Genomic DNA, 23516 nt, shown 5'->3' on the forward strand with positions numbered 1-23516 from the left:
GAGTTTCCTGGAAGGCTACAGTTCAAAGAAGCTTTATCTCTACCCAAAGTTCAGGTTTAGCTGCTGCACATTTAAGTCAAAATACCATTATAACCCTGTCTCCTAATTGCAGAGTTTGGACATACACCACGCTTGTAAACTCTGAGATTGGTGGCCCAGGTCTGCACAATCCACACAGGGGCTGCCCCTGAGCCACACAGGTCTGGGAGGTCCCAGGGGCTCTCCCATGAAATTGCCATTCTTGTCAATTTCACAGCTCCCGTTAACAGGGAAACTGACAAGAATGTCGATTTCATCCCCTGCAGCAGCAGGGGAATTGGGCAACTTCAGCCAAAGAGCAAATTTAAAGATTCCTGCTTCAATCCTATTTGGAACCAAACACTAAAAGAAAATAATAAAAATTTCTGCTATTCAGCCCACTTTAATATTCCCACTTTTTCTTTGAGGCAGGTCTAAACAGCCATGTGAATTGTAAATGTTTCAACTGCAAAACTAAAACTGCATTGAAAAAATAATCTCTCATTTTCAGTGACATACAGGAAAACACAGAAGATGTAACTACGTGTCACAGGAAATGGCCTAGCCTTTTACTGGCAACAAACTACAAGAATACTGCAAAATTAACTGTTAAACTCTAGTTTTTGATGCGATCCTCCTCTTCATAGCAATGTCTCAGGAATAATACCCTGGTGTTTGTAATAAAGAACAGCTAAATCCTGTAGTCACAGAAAAGATGATATATCCACATATATATAAATATACTGTATAGATATATGTATGTGCATTACAGACTCTGCTGGAGATTACTTAAATAAATTCATATAAATATATGGAACTTCAGGTGGAAAAAGTGATTCTTTTCTCACCAACAGGGACCATGATTCTGCAGATTACTTAACCTGATTCTGCAGATTTACTTCAGTCATCTACCCAAAAAAAGTTGAGATAGAGACATTTATGAGAAGTAGAACTTCAACTGCTGAACAATCTCCAGAGTAAGACTTCTCTGCAGTTTCTTATAATATTAATATTTGCAATTTCAGCATATTTTTCCTTACATCTTTTGAAAAGATCTTTTCATTTTTTTATTTTTAATGAGTTAAATTGTTTCATTAATTGTTAAGGGTTAGGAACAGAAAAGTATGTTTGCCTACGTTAATTAAAGGAGTTCTTCGACTGCCGACATTGAAACAGGAATCCAAACTTTTGTGGCAAGTCATAGAATCACAGATCATAGAATAGTTAGGGTTGGAAAGGACCTTAAGATCATCTAGTTCCAAGCCCCGTGCCGTGGGCAGGGACATGAGAACTTAATTTTTATCAGACATCTTAATGGCACTTTTATGGAAAACCTTGTCAATGTGACCTCCTTATAGTGTCTCAAAACTTCAGATTCATTCACAGTTAGTAAAAGCTCTTTAGGTTAGCATCTTACGCTGTTTACAATATGGGAATATGGACAGGTGTATCCTGTCTGGTGAATATTCCACCCCTACATAATAGGTTCTTTTCAAAGCCGCCACTATTGGACAATTAAAGAATTATTTTCTGTTGGGTTGTTGCCAACACTGTTCTACTAAGGACCAAAACTGAGACCATGCCTGTCAGTCAGCACAGAAAAAAGAAAAGGTGGAATGCAGTGCAAACGGAGAGAAAAGTGAGGGATGGGCTTGGTGGGGGAAAAGACAGAGAACAGGAAAAAAATGCAATCATACATAAAAAAAAATATCCTTTAACACATACGCACAAGAAGTTCAAACAAGATACGCAACAGAACCCTAATCCTACTATTGCTGAATTTCTGATTAAATCTCCTGCTGGTTTACATATATACATAGCTTTTTTTTTTGTTATATATTTGATAACCCACTTACTAATGATAGAGCTCACAAAGGTATTGCTCCTTGAGGTACTTCTGCATGTGTAATTTTGTCACAAATGAAATTCGATATAAATGCACTTTATTTTTTCCTGTTAAGGTATACTTACGTCTTTCTTTTCTCTTGCTTAATTTCCCTGCTCATTCCAACTCAATTAAGTCAATATATGGCATGCCCTAACAAAATAATTCACTATCCTCCATTCTACATTTTTTATCTCTAAGGAATTAACAGTTGAATTGCATTATAGATTCAGGGAAATGCTTTGTTTTCTAAAACACAGTTTAAGTCAAGGTACTGCATTTTCTATGCAAGCTTGCATCTATTGATAGTGACCATCATAGCCTGTAACGTATGATCTCACTGAAGGGAAGATAGGCAATGCTTATGCTTTGGAAACTGGTATTGTTTAAAAACGTCTTTTGAACAATGTTAGCTTGTTTTTCCCCCTAATCTTCTGTGGGGAAGTGATCATTCACATACACACACACAAAATAATCTTATCAATCAGCAGTGGGTTTTCCACTATAGATTGTTAAACCTTTCATATTCATAGGTCAAAAGCTTCTATTATATCTCAATACCACATTTTCTTTTACAAAATAATTTGCAAAACAAACTACTTTTTCCCTTAAAAGATAAAGGGAAGAATTAGTTCTTTTTTTTATTCAAACCATGAGTTCTCTGAACATCACCTTCTTTCAATAGACTTCAACTCAGTCAATTATATAAAATAGGCTTTTGTATAAACAAATCAACAAAAAAAATCAGAAGCTAAACCAGTCACACCTTAAACAACTCAGCAGAAGAACAGTGGCAGGATTAGAACCATTTAAAATACAATTTTTCCACATGATTCTAACAAAGGACCAGGTGTGTTACAAACTAAAAGTATGAAGTCTGAAAAGAGAAAGCAATATATACACAATGAAAAATGCCAAAAAGAAGGAAGACTTTTAAACTCATTTGACCTGCAACATCTTAGGATAAAACAAATCACATAAGCACTCTAGTAAGAGAGGTTTGACAGCAGTTGTATCGCTGACTTCTTAGTTTTTATAGTGATATACAGTTCACAAGTCAATTGCAAAAATTACATTTATGTCACTCCTTTTAATAAAAATTAAAAAAAAAATTCAAACTGTCCCTACTACTCCAATGCAGTGTGTCTTTTGAATGCACCAGCTGAGCAGAAATTCTGTTAAGAACAAAAACCATTTTATTTTCATGAGAAAGTAGTAAAAAGATTAGTTTCAAAACAGCTGAAGTTTGAGATACTGAACCAATTTTTTTATTTTTATACATTTACATTTTCTCTCAAAGAGTTTATTTCACTGGTCTCTACACAAACTATTTTTCACCCTTACTATGTGATAAGCATTTTCTACAAATAATATCAATTGTATATGTGGGAAAATGATACCATAATCACTGTAGCAGATTTTTTGCATAATCATTGTAGCTGAAATTTTGCAGTAGAAGAATGAATCAAAGATAACCATTTTGATGACCACTTTTTGTTTCACATCTCCTTTGTCCCACACAAATTAGCTGATTTCTTCTCACCCAAATAATTGTGGTTTTGTACTACACATTAATGTATACTCGATTAAGTGCATGTTGCATCATATACTATGTCAAGATTTTGGTCTGTAAATCATCTTCCAGCACTATCTGTCACAATTTGTAAGTCTAGCATTAACTACATGCTAAGTTAATTATGAATGCTATAAAATTACATTAAGTTCAAATGCATCACAACAACAGTTTATTCTTGCAAAAATTGAAACTTATCATCCCTAGCTGAATATTTGCACTTCTCTTCCCTCATATTTATTCCCTCCCCTATACTTAAGTAATTGTTTTGCCAGCAGACTTACAAAATTTGGGATAAATTATGAATACATATGGGTAGCAGCATCAGTCTTTATGGGCAAGAATTGTTGATATGATTCTGCCATATTTTGACAAGTGCTGCTCTCTGAGTTCACTTGCTTCTACATTAATCAAGATGACATAAGCCAGATATTTGCAATTTGTATGATTATGTGAGTCATGCAACATGCTTACAGGATCACTGACCTAGACTTGGAAAATTTGGCAAAAAGAAACACATTTTGTTATAATGGACAAATCAGAGCAGTTTCAAATATAGTCACTGTAATACAGGTTATAATGGAGGTTTGTAAAGCCTAATATATTGTTGCACACTACAGCATGTCTTGATTCTATATACAGAACAATCAGTTATTTGCTTCCTCATGTGAAAATGTTATTTTCAATTTCAAGAAGAAAAAAGAAGAAAAAAAACAAACCCGTTTTCCAGTTCTGCATATTCATTTTAAAGGCTGCACATGTATCACAGGTTTAAAAATCATGTGCTTTGCAAAAAGTAACAAAAAAGATCATCAGAGCTTACAGCAGTGAGCTACAGAACATCAGTTAAAAACTGATTATCGGTTTTTGCAGTTACATGCAGTCTTCAGTGTAAATTTGCATACATCGCTTACTAGAATAAAGCACCTATTTTATTTTTACAACCTTTGCAAATAAAAGGCTTATAGTATACGGATTTGTTTTCCCGTTTTCTTGTACATATGGTACCCTTTTCTTGCAATGTTAAGAGCTGTGTTTACCTTTTAAATAGATTACATCTAATCTACATTTCGATTAATCATCCCATAAAGAAAAACGCCAGCGCCCCCCGGTGGGCACAGCTTCTTTCTGACAATACAGGCGTCACTACCCACGGCTTTTTTCATCTAGCCATAAAAACCAATTCAGTTCGTCAATAATCATATTTAATTCCCCATATGGACATTTGTACTTTCTAATCATGCAACAGATTGTGGAGCTAGATCTTTAAAGTGGAGAAGCATGCACATTTGTGTTCATTTTTCCTATAAAATACATGGGACAGGTTTATAGAGAACAATCTGTAACTAACTTAGCTCTAGTTGCATGCTTAAAAGACAATCTCTTCAGAAATTGATTATAACCAGTGAATAACATTTATTATGTTGGCTGGTTATTCTAAAATAAGCTAAAAACTACTGCAAACTCGAAATAGAATGACAGGCTGTAACCCATAGTGTCCAATTTTATCGCAAATGGACATAAAATCCACACAGTATATAGCACTAAGAAAAAGCCTCTTTGTTTTAGTAAGGCTGTTTGCAGGGTCAAAGCCTAAGTTTGTTCACAGCGCTATTCACAGTAATTTTGCATGGCTTTTAACATTGCAGATTCATATAAAATGTATGGTTGTCAGCAGAAGTCTCACCTGAAACATAATCCTATACATTTGAATTCTAGGATAAATAGCAATCACAGTATCCCAATTAGAATGTCTCCAGATTATAACATGCTTGCAGCAGGACAAAGATATCATTGCAGCACCAATGAGATACAGAGTGAGCTGCAAATGTAGAGCAGGACCCAGAACCAATATGACCAAAGCTGCTACCCCTACCTCAGGAGCCTCTCTGTCCACTTTGGAATCATGTTCATCTCTGTATGCAGACAGCACATGAGGTCATAGCCCAGGGCTCTTGGTGATGCATTAATCTACAGCATTCTACCTATTATCTCCAGTGTATTAGACAGAAAATTCCCTTCTGGAACTGGAAATAAATTCTTCCAGGGTGTCAGAGCTAATAGTATTAGCCTGAGTCAGTACTGAAAGGTACTGCAGAACATTAAGCCTATACCACTCATTTTCAGAGAAAACCATGACTTCTTGAGCAATTATTTTTGTATATGTCCAAACACTTGTGTTAGGATGATATTCAAGTTATGAGATAACTTTGCATCCAAAGACAAACCTTTAAACAAGCTTCTACTGAATTCAATGTACTGTTTTGGTAAGAGATCAGTATAAAACAAGCAAAAATCTTTACGTTAGGTCAGCACAGGAATAGATTTCATTATTGTCCCCTGTTCATGTAGCTTGTCCATCATTAATTTAAATGAAAACATTACATATCCATCAGAAGTTTCTTTAGCATTTGGATTATTTCTTTTCTTAATATTAACCTTATAAAATTTGAACAAAAATGTAAATGTTTGCAAACTCCTGCTTCCATTTCTTTTTAATGATAATAAAGAAAAAATTATAAGCCCCAGCAATATTACAATCATGTTAATGAATTTTGAAGAATGTGAAACAGAAAATTTAAAATAAGGCAGAGTCTCCAAATTTTCCTGACTAGGCTGTGTAGCAGTTGAAAGGGTCAAGGTGTTTCTGGCTCCCAGGCTCCCACACACCTTTCCTTTCCTAGCACTAGTCTTTTCTAGTTCTGTAGCTTCCTCTCCTCACTTTCTAAGATGTCAGTGCTGTACATACTCTGCAGACACAGCAGTGAACAGTGTGAATGTGATCTGTAAGATACTACTGTAAGACATTATTTTTCATTTGTTCAGTAACCAGGACCACTTTGTATGGGTCACAAAAACATCTCTTTTTAAAATTATTATATTCATTGTATTTTAAATAGCATTGCTTTGTCACCTGTATCATGGGTAAATGCACTATCCATAGTCTACTTCAGGAATTTTGGAGACATGAGGTTGTTGCCAATTTTCTGTCTGCATGTATAATTTGGTCATGTTTCTTTGTATCAAATACACCCATATTTCATTTTCACTTTTCATATTCACTTCATATTCTACCAGAGAAAGTTTCCAATTTTTCCTAAATAAATCCAAATGCTTTTTATTGGATATTCACTGATCTTTTTATTTTATCTTTAATTCTCCATTAGGACTGTTCTCTCTGGATCCATGGCGTTAATACTACACTCATCTAACCTGTAAGAAGTGGTTGTTTCTTCTAGCTAATTACATTTTCTGTCACACAGTCTGGGATGCCTTCAACTTTGTGCTTAGAGGACTGACTTTTCAATCTATCTTGTCATTCTCCTATTTGGATTATCTGAGATATTTCAGCCCACATTAAAGGGTCAGATGAGGGAAAGGACTGTAACGGGCTGTAATTACTTGTCTAGGTGCTTCTACATTAACTTTGTATCTGTATAATTACTGTATAACTTAATATCTGTATAACTACTTTAGTGTATCAATATTTAAACTGTGACATAAAAATACATTTTCTCCTGAGTGCTTATCTTGACACTACTCTTCAACTTTCTTCTTCTCTCCTTCTTTCTTCTGTTTTTCTTTCTAAGCACAAATCAACATTTTGGTTTTGATTCAGCTTGCAGCTTTATTTCCATCACATTCTGGAGACAACCATGAGGTTTGACAGAATTTTGGCACTACTAAAGGGCCAATACAATTCTCATCAGTAAACAAATCTCCCTTCTGCATGACTGAACTTGTAATCAGCTACTGGTTAGTTGAAAGCTCAGCTTGCACCTGTAATATTTGTTACCAGATTTGAAACTGGCGTTTTATGTTAAGTAATACAGTTATGTTACTAGAGGAATAGGGGAATAGAGCTATCATTCATGCATGTTTGTATGACAGATATGTTTCTTATATAGGTTATCCAAACATCTAGTATTTTAAACCCCTCTGCACGCTTTCTAATCACACTGAAAGTGTTCTCTTTCATCACTTATTTTACTTCCCTTCTGAAATCTAGACCTAATCTCTTTGCCTCAGTCTGTTCTGTTTGGTAAAATACTTACTTGCACAGTCGTTTACCCAGACATAGAGCAACAACAAGTTTCTAATCGTTTAATTTTCAGCATTTTACAAGTAGAGTAAAACAAAATTACAGTTCATGGGCCTGTGGCCCTCCCTATGCTAGCAATTCATAAAATCATTAAGGTGCAGAGGGACCTCAGGAGGTTTCTAGCTCACCTTCCTGTTCAAAGGAGGGTCAGCCATGTTGCTTTGTATTTTATCAAATTGAGTCTTGAAAACATCCAAGGTCAGTGACTCCACAAAGTCCCTGGGCAACCCATTTCAGCAGTTTAATATCCACGTATTGATTTTTTCCCCCCTTTATATCTAATCAGAACCCTGCCTGCTTCAATTTATACCTAGTATCACTCACCCTCCTGCTGTGTACCTCAGTAGAGAATATGTATCCTCTTTCTCAGGAGCCTCCACTTAGGCACTGGGAGGTGCTCTTGGATCCCTCTTAGGCCTTCTCTTTTCTGTCCTAAAAAACTGAGTTGCCTCAGCTTCACCCCACAGGTAGGACCCCTACATTATGAACAATGGATTGTCTTTAAAGGAATGTCATCTGCTTTTAGCTGCCAGAGTTCCTGCAACATAACTTCTGCAATCTCTTTACTACCACAACTTACGTCCCGTACTGTACTCCACACATTTAACTCTTGATTCTTTTTTTTTTCTCTTTTTCTTTCACATGGCTATAAGCAAACACAGGCTGTAAGAATGAGCTGAACCTCCCCTCAAAAAAGGCAACATCTCTGCTTCTTTACTATCATCTTATCTAAAAGCTTCTATATCCAATCACATCAAAATACATCTGCTGCAGCAGTTGGATCTTCTGGAGAGCTGAACTTCCCATTTGACCCACATTTCTGTTCATGAGGATTTGCCATTTTTTTCTATTTTTTTTTTAATAGCCTAGAGGAAAAAGTAGTATTTTTCCATTCATTCTCCTAACTTTACTATCACTTCTTCTCTAAATCATGGATACTTCCTCTAATTTCATTATTCTAGCTTTAGCAGACAATATTACACTTATATGAGATACCAAATGTTTTAAGTACTAATTCATTTTATTTTCTACTGGGAATACTAGTTATTCTGAGATACCCACACTTCTGCAGAAGAATGTGTAACTGAAGCTCTAATATTATTTCCTCATGCTGCTGCAGTACTTGTCAACTCCAATTCCATTGTGCTAGGACCCATACTAAAAAATGGCAGAGTTTTACAGTTTGAACAAAGACCTTACGAAGCAGTTACTTCTGCTCAGTAAAATTATCGACATAATTTGCCTTTTTTCTCACACAAACCCACACTGCAAATCAGTGAATCTAAAATGAACTAACTAGCTACATATTAACAACTAAATGATCAGTCTTCTGGAGTTTGTAACATCATTAGTGTTCAGAGTCAGAAAGTTGGGGCTGTTCAGCCTGGAGAAGAGAACTCTGCATGGAGACCTCATAGCAGCCTTCCAGTATCTGAAGGGGGCCTACAAGGATGCCAGAGAGGGACTCGTCATCAGGGACTGTAGTGATAGGAGAAGGGGTAACAGGCTCAAACTTAAACAGGGGAAACTCAGGTTAAGACATAAGGAGGAAGTTCTTTACTGTAAGGGTGGTGAGGCACTGGAATGGGTTGCCCAGGGAAGTTGTGAATGCTCCATCCCTGGCTGTGTTCAAGGCCAGGTTGGACAGAGCCTTGGGTGACATGGTTTAGTGTGAGGTGTCCCTGCCCAATGCCAGGGGAGTTGGAACTAGATGATCTTAAGGTCCTTTCCAACCCTAACCATTCTGTGATTCTATGACATATAGATTTCAACCTGATTTCCAAAGTAACAAACTGATGTTCAGCATTACTCATCTTCTGCCTTTCAGAAACCTGCTACAATTTATCTACATGGTTTGAATGTTCCTTCTGTCAATTCTGCATGAATAAACTGTAGTGAAAATTTTTACTTACATTATAACAATTGCTAAACCAGCTGGAAAGTCTTAGGACATGCTAATCTTCTTGCAAGCCATAATTAAGAATTGGCTTTAGTCTGTTTGGGCTTGCCAGAAGGATAATGGAATAGTAATGGAGTAGTACCCACGCATCTTTTACGTTACCTTACCTTTAACTAAAAGCAGTTGGCATAGATGAGGCGGAAAATCCTGGAATCAAAATGTACAGACTGATGGAATGAGCAAGAAGCAATCCATTTTCTGCAGAGAGAAAAGCCAAATTTTTCCATTTTCTCATGGAAGAGAGACAGGGAATCAGCCCTCAGAGAATAAATATTTATTTAACTGTCATTTTCCCATTCTATTAGCAGAGCAGGAATAATTAACATAAGAATGAACTCATGAGTGATTTAGGGCAAAGAAATATCTTAAGAGTACCACCTAAACAGTAAATACAGTAAAGGCACTGCCTAACTTCAAGCAATAAGAGAAATACTTAAACTTCAAAGCAAACTGCATGTGACTACTCCATATGAAGTCCCCAAATTGTTCCTCGTACTTAGTGCCTACTGCACTGTACCTAGTACATTCCACATCAAAAGACAGCTGGCTGTGTGAAGGAGAATGAGAGGACAGCAATATATTAGATAAATGTTTTCTCATGACTATGATTGCATGAATAAAATCCCATAGCCCAGCTCATGGGTATACCTGGCTGGATGACTGGGCCCAACAAGCTGTGGTGAATGGAGCTAAATCCAGTTGGCAGCTGGTTACAAGTGGTGTTTCCTGGGGCTCAGCACTGTGGCCAGTTCTATTTAATAACTTTACTGATGATCTGGAGGAGGGGATCAAATGCACCCTCAGTAAGTTTGCACATGACACCGAGGTGGGTGGGAGTGTTGATCTGCTGGAAGGTAGGAATGCTCTGCAGAGGGATCTGGACAGTCTGGATCAATGGGCCAAGGCCAATTATATGAAATTCATCAAGGCTCAGCGCCAGGTCCTGCACAACAACTGCATGCAACACTACAGGCTTGGGGAAGAGCAGCTGAAAGCTGCTTGGGGTAAAAGGACCTGAGGGCGCTGACTGATGGCTGCTCAACATGAGCCAGCTCAGACCTGAGTTGTGAACTAGCATAGTGCCCTGACTCAAAGTAGCCAGCAGCATATAGACGGTAAATAAAGATTCTCTGTTATGTGCAATTTCCAAATTTGGGACTGTACCTGAGCCAACATATTTAGCAAAGTAGAACTGGTCTATCTTCTATGAATTTATCTAGTTTTATATATTTACACCTGTAGTCTCCACAATCTTCTGAGGCAATGCATTCCACAAAACAACTATGTTCAACTTGTGAAAAGCTACTTCCTTACAATTCATAGCTCAGAACGTTATCTAAAATATGCCACTTGACTCAACTACAGCTCTTTGCTATTTGCCCAACACCTGATGCTCTTGGTACATCTGAAGGCAGGCAGAGAAAAAAAAAACAACATGGAAATACACCTAGCTGTGAGTATCACCTTCCTGTCCGGTAAATGGTGTTGCGGTGGGAGGAAGCATTTTCCTATAGTTTCTTTAAAGGGACCTCTGTGTCTCCACAACCATTAAACATGACAGTCTAGAAAAATTATCAGACTAATCCAGTGATATTAGGGTCAATATCACATCATAATGAGTGATCTATACCATGTTGCTGTGTCCTCTTGCCTTCCGTTAGAAGAAATCCCAGGCTGTAAGAAGGCCTGTAATAGACATTTAGATCTCTCATCTGGACAGTCAGGAGACTAGGACAGGGACTATTGACAGTATCTGCAATAATAATGTAGTTAAAATTTCACTGAAATTTCATAGAAAAAGAATAATTTCTCATTTTTTAAGGTTATTTCTCACCTTAGTCGTTTTGCAAAAATAATTACTCTGAGTGATTTACCAATCCTGGCATTATTTGTATACTACATTTGCATAAAAATGATCAGCATTTACTTTATTGCTTGAAGCAAGAATAAAAATTTATATATAATATATACTTTTATATATACTATATATAATGACATTATATATAGTATTTAAAATCTAATATTTAGTACACTAAAAGCAAAAAAGAGAAAGATTTAATGACACTTACTGGGGTTAGAGCATGCTAATCACTGTAACCTGAACATTAAAACACAAGTGATCCATAATTGCTCATTTTGAAAAGAGAAATACCTTTTCACAACCTTGGTGGTTTCTTTGCTGCTCTTTTCCCCCCTACCATTTCCCCCCTAGACTTCAATATTTATTACACATTCTCCAGATCACATCCTGCACATGGATCCCTCCAGGTAAACTTCACATAACTAACTACCTTAAAAGAAATAACAGAGTGTATCTACGTTAAAAGAGAATAGTGAGAGAAAGGAGAAATTACTGCAAATACAACCTCCTGAATGAAATAATGTGTCTTTATCTAAGTCCACAGGAGTTATCTGAATAATAGCCATAATGCACTCTATTGAGCTTTACAGGATTTACAGTCTTTAACACTTACGGTACCCTTACACAATAGCATAAAAATCCCAGTCAGATACCATCACTTCCAAACTGTACCCTCTGTGACAACTATGGTCACTTCTCAGTGGTATGCTAAGGCCTTTGTACACAAAAAGACTAATTAAGAAGCAAAGAGACACAAGGCAAATGTCAGAGACATTCTGGAGTCCACAGTTAATGGTCTAAAACACACATGGGGAGAACAGAATCAGCTGTGAGTGAAAGGCAATAAAAATGGGAGAACACTTGCAAGAGATCTAACCACACACTGATCAACCTATCTCAGGAAGAGGAGAGAAGCCTTTATCTAACACAAGCAAGAACTATGTCCCTGAGATGCCAGACAGAGCAGAATAAACCTTCCATCATTTCAGTACAAGCCCTCAGTCTTTAAAAAGACAGTAGTGACTTGGGAAAAATATCTTTAAGTGATAGCCTGGGTCTTGCTGGGATGGAGGTAATTTTCTTCATAGTAGCCCACATGGTGCCATGTTTCAGACGTGTGACTAAAATACTGTTGATAACACACCAATGTTTTAGCTATTGCTGAACAGTGGTTGCACAGAGTCAAGGCTTTCTCTGTTTCCCAATCTGCCCCACAGCATGGGGAAGAGGCTCTAAAGTGAGACAGTGAGACCTGAATTGACCAAAGGGATATCCTAGGCCATTTAATGCTCAGCAATAAACACTGGGGTGTGTTTTTTATCAAAGTTGCTTGAGGACTGGCTAGGCATTGTTCCACATGAGGGAGGTGAAGAGTAATTGTTTTGGAATCACTCGGTTTAGGTTTTGGCTTTTTTTTTTTTCCTTTCTTCTACCTCTTCCTTTCAATTATTACACTATCTTTATCACAACCCATTAGATTTCTTGCTTTTGCTCTTCCTATTCTCTCCCCCCCTAACACTGTGGGGCAGTGAACGACTGAGGAGCTCTGCAGCTGTTAGCTACTTGCTGGGGTCAACAACAAATGGGAAAAAACATCGTTTGGAACTTTTGAAGCAGCAGCATTCAGCAATAAGAACATGAGACAACACTGCCATCATCACTTTTGCATGACGGGCTAAAGCAATGATCCCTACCTCTGACTAGACAGAGAAATTATCTTTCCAGTGGCACAAAAATACCCTGCCACACTGACTCCTCTTCTCTGCTGGTGATTTGAACCTGATTTCTATCATACAATGAGGAGTTTGCGATCCACATAATAACAGAGCAGAGCAGGCACAGGTCTGTGTTGTGTTATGCTGTGTAATCATAAGGGTAGGCAATTCCCACCTGGCATTTGGCAATTACATCAGCTGCACGGTCTCTACCTTCAAAGTGAACCACCATGTTGTCATGCGAGCATCTTTTTGCTTGACAGTATAAATGCTGACTGGAATTCTTTACTAAATTATTTACTTCTAAGAGCAATAAGGTCTTTAATGCTGGTCAGCCTTAGCATGGCAGGGTCTGTGCAGCATAACATGCCATGATTAGAGGTCTGTCCAATGTTGTGTAACTTAGGGTTCCCAGCATCTGAAGGAATGTAAGATTATTTACGCTATCCCATTTTTCCACCTACAAAAGGTATTTATACCCACACCTGATGGAGTCCTCCTAATGGAGATCTGTAACACACACTTGCACCAGAGCATTACATCTGCTATTTTGCTATGTATAGTATAGCCAGTCTCTGCATGTAAAAGAGGCCTACTGTCTCCCAGTGGTGTCAGCTTCTATGCATGCACTACACAGCAGATGCTCCCTGGTATTGTTGTCAATTTCCCAATAACTGCCACAAAAGAAAAGTCAGCAAAAGCTGTCATGATGGGCAATTCACACAGCTTTCTCCCACACAACCACTCTACTTAAACCCCAGAAAACTGTTTTGAAGATGTAGCACGACTCACATACCATTTTCCCAGGGCCTTGTGGCCTCTCTTTTGGCAAATGATGTATTCTAGTCACATAGTGGAGAAGTTTTTGTCCAGCTGGGAGAGACAATAAAGAGGAACAACCTGCTGCTAATACTGGAATAATTTGTCAGGTCTAGACTCTGTTTCCTGCATGTTGCCAAAGACCTCTAGCAAATGGGAACATCAAGAATGCCTGCTGAACCAGAGGAAATGTACTGAATGCACTGCAGATTGGACACCCTTTCATTACAGCATTTAGAAAACCAGTCTAGACTATATAAGGGGTAGACTAGCAGAGACTTACGGTCTCATCCTACAGGCAAAGGCGATCTTTACTAAATTCTATTTACCTCCTCTTGTTATAAAGTGTAAATATATCATCAGCCAATCTGTCAGGGGTGTTACAATGATTAAGTAATTAACTTTTGGAAAGATCTTGAGGAAAAAAGAAATTCTAAAGATTAGAAAAATTACTGAAGCAAACAGATGACATCAAAGCAATAATCAAAAAAAATATTACTTCTTGATGTGCATTTCTGTCTTTAAAGATTATGGTTTGCTACTGCATATTACACATAATAAACATGAAAATCAGTGAACTTTCACTTAAGATTTCTACATCAAGCAAAAAAACTCACTGTTACTGCGAAACCAGCTCTAAGGAAAAGAAGATATGGTTTTAAAAGTCTTAGTGCTGCAAACACTTAAATTTCTCTCACATACATGATTATTTCCATTGAAATCATGGAGGGTTCTCAGAGTCATACAGACTGGCATATGCATCAATTGCAGGAAATAGGGTTCAGTTATCACCACCTTTCACTTCAACCACATCTGTGTGAGCTTCCTGGCTATACTTATCTTTGGATTGGTGCTAAATAGGTAACTAGTGCATAATTAACATGGCAAGCTTTTTAATTTTGTGAGCACGAATAAAGATTGGGCAACAATAAGAAAGAGGCATTTGAGCATTACGAATAAATATCATAGAATCACAGAATTGTTTAGGTCAGGAAAGATCTTTAAGATCAAGTCCAACCGTTAACCTAGCACCGCTGAGTCCACCACTAAACCAGGTTTCTAAGTGCCATACCTACACACCTTCTAAATATCTCCAGGGACAGTGACTCAAACATTTCCAACGTTTGAAAACCCTTTCAGTGAAGAATTTTTTCCTAATATCCAATCTAAATCTCCCCCAGTGCAATTTGAGGCCATTTCCTCTCCTCCTATCACTTGTCACTTGAGAGAAGAGACCAAAACCAGCCTCACCACAATCTCCTTTCAGGCAGGTGTAGAGAACAAGGTCTTCCCTGTGCTTCCTTTTCTCCAGGCTAAACAACCCCAGTTCCCTCAGCTGCTCTTCACAGGACACGTTCTCTATATCAATACTGTGTAAAACAATACAGAATTTCTTTTTCATCTTCTTGGAACAAGCTCAAGAATGTATACGTAAGTCCAAGTGTGTTACTAAAAAAGATGCCTTTACTATGTGCATGTTTATGCATAGCAGTGCATTTGAAAAATTTTATACTTACACTTAATCAAACAATTGATCTTTTTAAAACCAGACAAGTCATGCTTTGGTGACTGATCAATCAGTATTTTCATCAATTTCAGGGAAAATACAGTTCAGCCCATCCCAGTGGACAGCTACAGAGGGAGTAACATGATTTCAAACTCTCAGTTCACAAAGAACTACTTTAGTTCTCGATTATATTTACAAAACACAATACAGTCTGATATATATAAAACAAGTCTCTTGATACAATTTTCAATCACAGACCTCAAATGCATTATCCTTTTACATTTATAAATACATGCAATTTTAGAGCTACAGTTCTCAGCCTTTTAAAGTCAGGAAGATCCTTCCCACTATGACATTACCTGCCAGTAATCTATTTCAGCCACCTGCATAACTGACTTTCTTAGAAAGTTACCAGTGTGTTAACAGCCATCTTACATTATACATAAAGAGTGGTAACTGACATGAGAATGTAGGCCCATTAATATTCTTTTCTATCTTCGCAGACATATTTCTCTTGAAATAGATTCTTCAGAAGTATAACAGCTTAATTGTTTCATCTATTTGGAATGTTACATTCTAGCTAAATTTCCATTGACAATTCTCATGTCAGTACTAAGAGTTGTTTGGGGATTTTTAAAGAAAATATACCACCAGTAAGTTTCATGCTTTTAATATCTAAATAAATCAACCAAGCTTTAAAAATGATTCTCATGAACACACACAAAGATGGAAATTTGTGTTCTGTAAAAACCTGCATTGTAAGTAGGGTACGCATTAAAGTTACCTGCTACAAATAGTATAACTTTTTTTCCCAGAATCCAGGCTTAGGAGTGCGAGGTAATTTTTTTAAGAAAGGGCCAAATAAGCAACAAATACTGAATTCTAAAGGGAACAATGAAGTACCTATATACAAGCGTGCCCTGCAATTCAGTGATGGCAGAAAGCCATGATTTGAAATCAGGTACACTGCATATAAGCAGTACAAAAACCATCAAAGCAGTTAATGGATTAATGCAGTAAGTAATAAAAAAATTCAATCCCAGTATCATACAGTTACTGATCTGGAAAATACAGAAATGAAAAATACCTATGTTTGCTGATAGAAACTTGAGTTCTCTATGTTACCTTCAAAAGAAAAATCAAACACCCTTCCTGAGTAACACTTTGTCATACCCTCAAGTTTTGAGCAATTCCGCACAATATAATCTATTATATCAAATATACAACACATACTGTCAGTAAATTGCAACATGAGAATTAAAATTAACAGCCAGTCTTGCAAAAGGCACAGCACTTTCAGCACCAAGATGTGCATATTGAACTTCCTATCTGTAGTTATTACTTCAACATGGCTTCATCATAATCTCTATAAGCATGGCTATTCATCAAATATGCCATGATTTTGTGCTTCAGAATCACTTATATAACACCTGAGCCAGAAGCCCTGTTTGTGACATCTCTTAGTTTTAAGTTGATTTTGTATAAGCCTTGCCAGTTTGCATGAAATGCATGGTAGAAAAATGTTACAGGTTTTGCATGGCACAAATTCGGAATGAATTTCTGCAATCAAATCTTAACTAAAAAATAAACCAAACCCCCCAAAAACCCTAAGAACTTCACTTGTTTGTACAAAGATAACATTCAGCCCAAACTTCAAGACACTAGAATATAAAATTCCTTTTATACTGCCTTTCTGGTTCCAGATAGCTCCAGGGATGCAAGTATCTGGACCAAAAGACCTACACATCTACTGCACACCTTTTCCTCACTATCGCCACAGAATTTAACAAGATTTTATACTGTATGTGACACATAATGAAGACTATAACATTACACACACATTTATCTACTGTGGCTTCCAGATGCCACAGAATCCTACAGGAGTTCTTTGATTTATGCCAGCAAAAGACACCTATTCATCTTTCTTTTTATGTTACACTGATAAAGTTGGAAAGGTTTGTAAATTGCAGGAGGAAATAAGGAGGTAACGCAGTGACAGAGTAATTATGGCCTTTACTGGAATGCATGGATTAGTTCTGGAAATACCAGTTAATTCTATGAAGACTGCAAGCCCACAGTCACAAACACTGTGACTTCCTTCTAACGCAAAGACTAACTGACTCACTGTGACACTTGAGTTACCCAGCCCATTATCTCTTCTTTCTTGTAGAAACAAACGCAAGCATCACTTAAAATTACTGAAAAAAAGAATATATGTATTAATTTACAATTATTTAAGCATAACAAAAAACTCTTTTACCATGAGCATGGTCAAGGACTGGCACAGGCTGCCCAGAGACGTTTTAGTCTCTGCCTTCAAAGACAGTCAAAACCCAAATGAACAATGTTCTGATCAGCCTGCTCCTGCTGACTGAATTGAGGACAGGGCTGGACTAGATATCTCCAGCAGTCCACCTCAGCTATTTTGTGATTCTATGAAGGCTGCTAAGGAAGCAACATAAATAAAATGAAGTAGAGCACCATTTGTTTTTCTGATTTTTAGATTAAGGTCCAACCTGAAGGAAAGAGTTTGTGATTGAATTCCTAAGTGTAAGAATGCTGAGCTATCTCGAGACTGCATATTTTCCATGCTTTGGTCCCACATAAAGTTCTATACAGCAAAAATTGAAAAAAAAAAAAATCCATTACTACCTTTTAAGTATCTTACACTGAAGCTTTTAAAAATAGCAGAAAACAGACAATTAACTTTCTTCAACAATTTCCCTCTTCTCACAACTAGTAATTCTAGGAAAGGGAGGAAGCAGTGAACATACAGCCTTCTAGAATGCAATTTTAACATACAATAGAATCTACTGGAAAATTACAATCAAATCCTCTCAAGAGGTTACAAATTCACATTGCATAAGCTATTTGCAGCTAGTAAGTGGCAAATAAAATCCATTGAAGTTAGAACTGTGATACAGCTAAGAAAAAGAAGAGCCGGATGAAAGCCAGTGAAGCTGATTCTGTTCCTTGTGCATAAATACATTCTCCAAGTAGAACCTGCGAGTAATTTATGTACAAAATCAAATTAATTACTTTTAGCACCTGAAGTGTTTGATATTTCATGATATTTTGATGATAGTTTACTCACACACATATATGGTCTTCGTTACAATCACTCCTGAAAAGTTTCAAGTTAAACCTTCACACAGCTGCTGCATACTTTAGCTTCAGACATAGGGAGCAGTTTCACAGTAATCTATGTTTAATGAGCTATTACACATTTTAGATTAATCTATAATAAAAAAGTATCAGAAAATATACATAATTTTTTGCAGTTACCAAGCAGTTCCATTGCATCATCTTCATTGTCAATATCTTCTTCGGTTACAGATGGAGCTGTGCTTTGAGCAGAATCAAAGGAGTCCTGAGAAAGCATGGCAGCCAGCAGTTTCTTATGTTGCTGCTGTTGTTGTTTTAATCCTTTGGTCTTTGGCTCCATTTTTAAGCTGTGAGGGAGGAAAGCACAACTTTCTTTTACTGGTGCTCTCTACGAAGTATGTTACACATTTGTAAAATTACTGTAGCCCATGATGTCTTCAGATCTAAAGGTTAATGCCATCAGATCGCACATAAACCAGCTGGTTATCATTCATTCCCTGACCATTGGATGTTGTTGTCCTGGTTTCAGCTGTACCAGTTATGTTTTTCTCCTTCCTCATAGCTGGTGCAGTGCTGTATTTTGGCTTTAGTCTGAGAACAATGCTGATAACACACCAATGTCTTAGTTCTGCCAGTGAGGAAGGGTATGTGAAGCCAGGAGGGAGCAGAGACAGGACACCTGACCCAAACTCACCAAAGGAGTATTCCATACCACAGCATGTCATGTCCAGTATATAAACTGGGGGAAGTTAGCCAAAAAGTGCAGATCACTGCTCAGGTCAGACTGGGTGTCGGTCAGAGGGTGATGAGCAATTTGCATTATGCATCACTTGTGTTTATTGATTTTTATTAATTTTTTTTCCCTTTCCCCTTTTAGTTTTATATTCTCTCCCCTTGTTATTTCCCTTATCATCATTATTAGTAGCAGTAGAAGTAATTTTATATTATACTTTCATTATTGGACTGGTTTTATCTCAACCTGTGGGATTTATATTCTTTAGATTCCTCTCCCCATCCCATCTGGAGGGGTAAGGGTGGAGGGGTGAACCAGTGGCTGTGTCCTTCTGAGTTACCAGCTGGGCTTCAACCACAACAGTTATAGATCAGTTTGTGTTCTCAGTTCCTACCTAAATTTTGACTGAATGATGACAGGAAATTTCCCATTGACTTCATAGATATTAATCAAGTCTAAATAAGCTACATGTACAGAATAGAATGGCAATTACTAATCAGTATTGCTAAGGCACTGATCATACAGCAACAAAGTTGAAAACAAAGAACTGTTCCCTTGAGTGGGTATGTTACCATAAGCCCACAGGATTAATGACTATATACTTACAACAACAATTCTCATGATTTGTTGACTTGTGTCCCTAACCTAAGCAACAGACAACTGGAACTGCACAGAAGTTAGCAGAAGGGCCTAAGGAGGACTTGCTATAGTTAGCAGTTTCCAATTCCTTACAATATCAAGACAATGGGACACAAGTTTGGTGCCTCACATAAGGATACCAGCAACACCTCAGACTGTTGCACAGTCTGTTGCAGGAAGGCAGATCTATTGCAAACATATGAAATTTACTATAATCGATAACAGTTAATTTCCCACTGCAAAGATAAACACTAGTAAGACAAAGTGGACTTTGGAGATGAAGAACAGACTTTGAGTTCAGAACATTAGGTTATGGATGAGGCTTCTGCAAGCTCCAGTTCATTTTTGGGTCTAAGAAACAAGAGCATCATATTAAAAATCACTAAATTCCCCACTGTGTACATACACTGTCACTTGAGAAACTTTCCCAAGAGCCTTCTTGCTTCTGAGAATTCCTCCAGGAATTTTTTAATGTAGAAAAACTACTGAAAGTGACTTGGAAATGAGTTCAATCCTATTTTCACTCTGAATTTCTGAAACAAGAGCTCGGTACTAGCAAGATTGCCATCAGCACTTTTATATGGTCCCTTATCACATATTAATACTTTGCTTTGCTCCCTTACAGCAGCAACAGAGCAGTACAAGATCAGTGACAGTTTTTCCTCTATAGTAGTCCAGAACATTAAGGGCAAAAAGGTAACCCTTCATCAGTCTGACAAGACATAACTAATACAACTGCCACAGACTGGCTACATTATCCTTCCCAGTCATAGTAGTGGTAAAATCTGTCCTTTCAGTTGCTCAGAATTAATTCCCCCTCTTTTTTTTAAGTAAATGGTCCTGGCTTTCAGATATAAAACATACCTGCTTCTGTTGCTTATCATCACAGGAATATATGGTAAGAGATAGTGCTTCTCTCCCACTGTTCACTATTGAATTGAGCAAGAAGTGAGGTTTATAGTTGCAAAGACAGAAAAGCAGGCAACTTACAGATTCCTAAATATCACATACTATGTATACTCAGTATTATCTGCTGTATGCTGAAAAGACCAATATTGAAAACGGGCATGTTATCAACAGACCAGTGGTCCATAGGAATACGCCATTCTCTGCAGCCTGTTCAGTCCCTTACAGAATTACATGAATGTGTAAGGACCCAAGGCTTTCCCTTCCACCAAACAAAAAGAAACGGTGTGCTATGGTCTCTGGAAACAACACAGAAAGAGGGAGTCACATGACACCGATGGCAATTACTCTACTAGTGATCTGACAGTACTTAACCATCTGGATATTTATGTAGTATTCCATTCATGTTGCATTTCCTTATGTTTAGTGATAGGTAAAAGAAGACGTACTAACTGGAAATAATGGGACAATTCATTTTCATTTTCCTGTTCTTATGCTGTAATTGAAGATTTGGATTAGTTTTGAGTTTGCTGGCTTATGACATAAATCCTGATGATTAGTGATCAATAAACAATCACTTTTTATTAAAAGTGTTGCTAAATCAAATTTAGCAAGATATAATTTGTAACATTTAATGTGAATTTCAAATTGTTCCCTCTTTCAGTTGCCAGATAAAAATGTAACTGAATTACTTTAGGCTACATTAAAGATAAAGAAATGAATGAAATAAGATGAGGCAGACAAAAATTCTTTACAACTGATATCTTCATTCTTTTAAGAGTTTCATTTAAACTTGCAAAATCTATACTATTCACACTACTTTTGGATATACTAGGTATATGCTACATTTAAGCTAAATTATTATTACCTATTACTTGTCTCATGCATTTGGTGTTCCAAATTTTGTTAGTAGCACTTTACTTCACTGTAACACTGAATCATACCTGGAAGGAACTACCTGTTATTAGCAAACTATTATTAACCTTTCAGCTTAACCTTGATCAATACAGGTCTTTTAAACTCCCATACATACATGGCACCAATTTTAGTATCATCACTACCTTGAACTTCCCAAAGTTAATGATTATTTTGCAAGACTGCAAACATGCTTTTTATAAATGCCTTACAAAAGCTGATGAAATACTAATGAACCAAAGAATTATTCCAGATACAAAAGCAGTCATCCAAATGTAAAACCATATGCTGCATGTAATTTAGTAGTTACTCACTTCCCCTGAAAATGAGTATTCCCACTTAACGATACATATTCTTCAGCAAGTCTTCAGCACCTAACTGCACCTCAAAACTAGAGATACGTGTCCTGTGAGACCTTCCTGGCATCAAGTATCCCATATTCTCCTAATTTTATACACCAGGCAATGTGATTTTGTCATGCTAATCAACAAGACTTCTCAAATAAAATTCTCAAAGACATTAATTCCATTAATCACATTTTTTAATTACAGAATTAGTTGTGAGGTTTCCCACAGCCTGAACCAGCCTCTACAAAAGAAAAAATTCACTGCTTTGAATCATCTTTGTTAGTCAGAACTAAACTTTTTTGCTTCCTTCTAGAGATTAGACAAGAGATGCTTATTTCTGCTCCTTCCTATTGAGTAAAAGGATACAATATCCTCAATTTGCTTTGCAACATATAACAGATCATTATTCACTGTCTTCATTAGACTGCTGAATAAGGAAAAAGAAACCCAGGTCCTCACAATGAAGCTGCAGTGCCAGTCACTGACCCCGTTACTTTCCCAGGAGCTACACTGGAGAGACCTAGCATCTGAGTTCTGCTGGTGCCAGTACAAAGTCTGGCTGAGGGATCATTACTACATGCTGCTACTTCTTTGAAATAGTAGCACTTACAGCTGCATCCCTCGCCCACCCAATAATCTAATTAAAAGAAGAAAGAAGTACTCATAGATAACAAACATTCACAACATGTGAAGAATGCAGCCTGTAAGAGCCTGTAAGTGATAGACTTTGTTTCCTTCTGACATGGAGGTGAATTCCAGTGTGGAAGGCACATGGAGGGCATAGTGAACTAATACCTTAGGCCTTTTCAAAGGGAAGCAGAGACCTTCTGCCTTCTTAAAAGAGGAAGAGAAAGGCTTCTATTGCAGTCAGAGCACTAGTTATATCCAAGGAGAAAGGCTACAGGGCTGAGGGAGAACCATAGGTGTTTAAGCCAATTAACAAAGGCAGCACTTGACACTTAAAAAAAAAAAAAGAAAAAAAAAAGAAAGAAAGAAATACTTCACTTTCTGTGACCAACAGGTATCTTTAAATGATGGAAAATGGACCAATTGTAAAAATGATAATCACTTCCAGGTAGCTGAAGCACATTAATAAAGAAACATACTCCTCTACTCTCAGTAAAGCCCAATAAATCATTAGAAGTTGTTTACTGCAGAGATTACAACTTTCACTTTGAGAAAGACTTGTTATTAACACCAAGATGCTAAGTATAAGAATTGAAGATGAATTTAGGAAATCCTGCTAAAAATAACATAGGTACTGTTTCCCTTGTTTATCTTTCCTTTAAATGAGAAAATCAGATTTACCACTAAAATGTCAAGAAGATTAATGAATAGGTACTACCAACCACTTAAAGACAGAAGGGTTAGAAGTATCTGAATGAAGCAATACATAAAAAAATCATGTCATGTTGACAAATCATGTCAACA

At 37.0% G+C, this 23516-nt stretch overlaps 1 protein-coding gene across 6 annotated transcripts in view; it reads right to left on the reverse strand.

Annotated features, from left to right (window-relative positions):
- The window catches only part of CUNH8orf34 (chromosome unknown C8orf34 homolog), a 161586-nt gene that overhangs the window by 78027 nt on the left and 60043 nt on the right, over nucleotides 1–23516 (reverse strand). For all 6 annotated transcript variants that reach the window (XM_061448320.1, XM_061448318.1, XM_061448317.1 and 3 more), the window contains one exon: nucleotides 18726–18892. In XM_061448320.1, the coding sequence (XP_061304304.1) occupies nucleotides 18726–18892 (167 nt within the window). The remainder of the gene's footprint in view (nucleotides 1–18725; nucleotides 18893–23516) is intronic.

This window comes from Pezoporus flaviventris, unplaced genomic scaffold (assembly GCF_033815535.1).
Source record: "Pezoporus flaviventris isolate CSIRO_AGI_PZ_B2104156 unplaced genomic scaffold, CSIRO_AGI_Pfla_v1 ptg000007l, whole genome shotgun sequence".
Taxonomy (NCBI): Eukaryota; Metazoa; Chordata; class Aves; order Psittaciformes; family Psittacidae; genus Pezoporus; species Pezoporus flaviventris.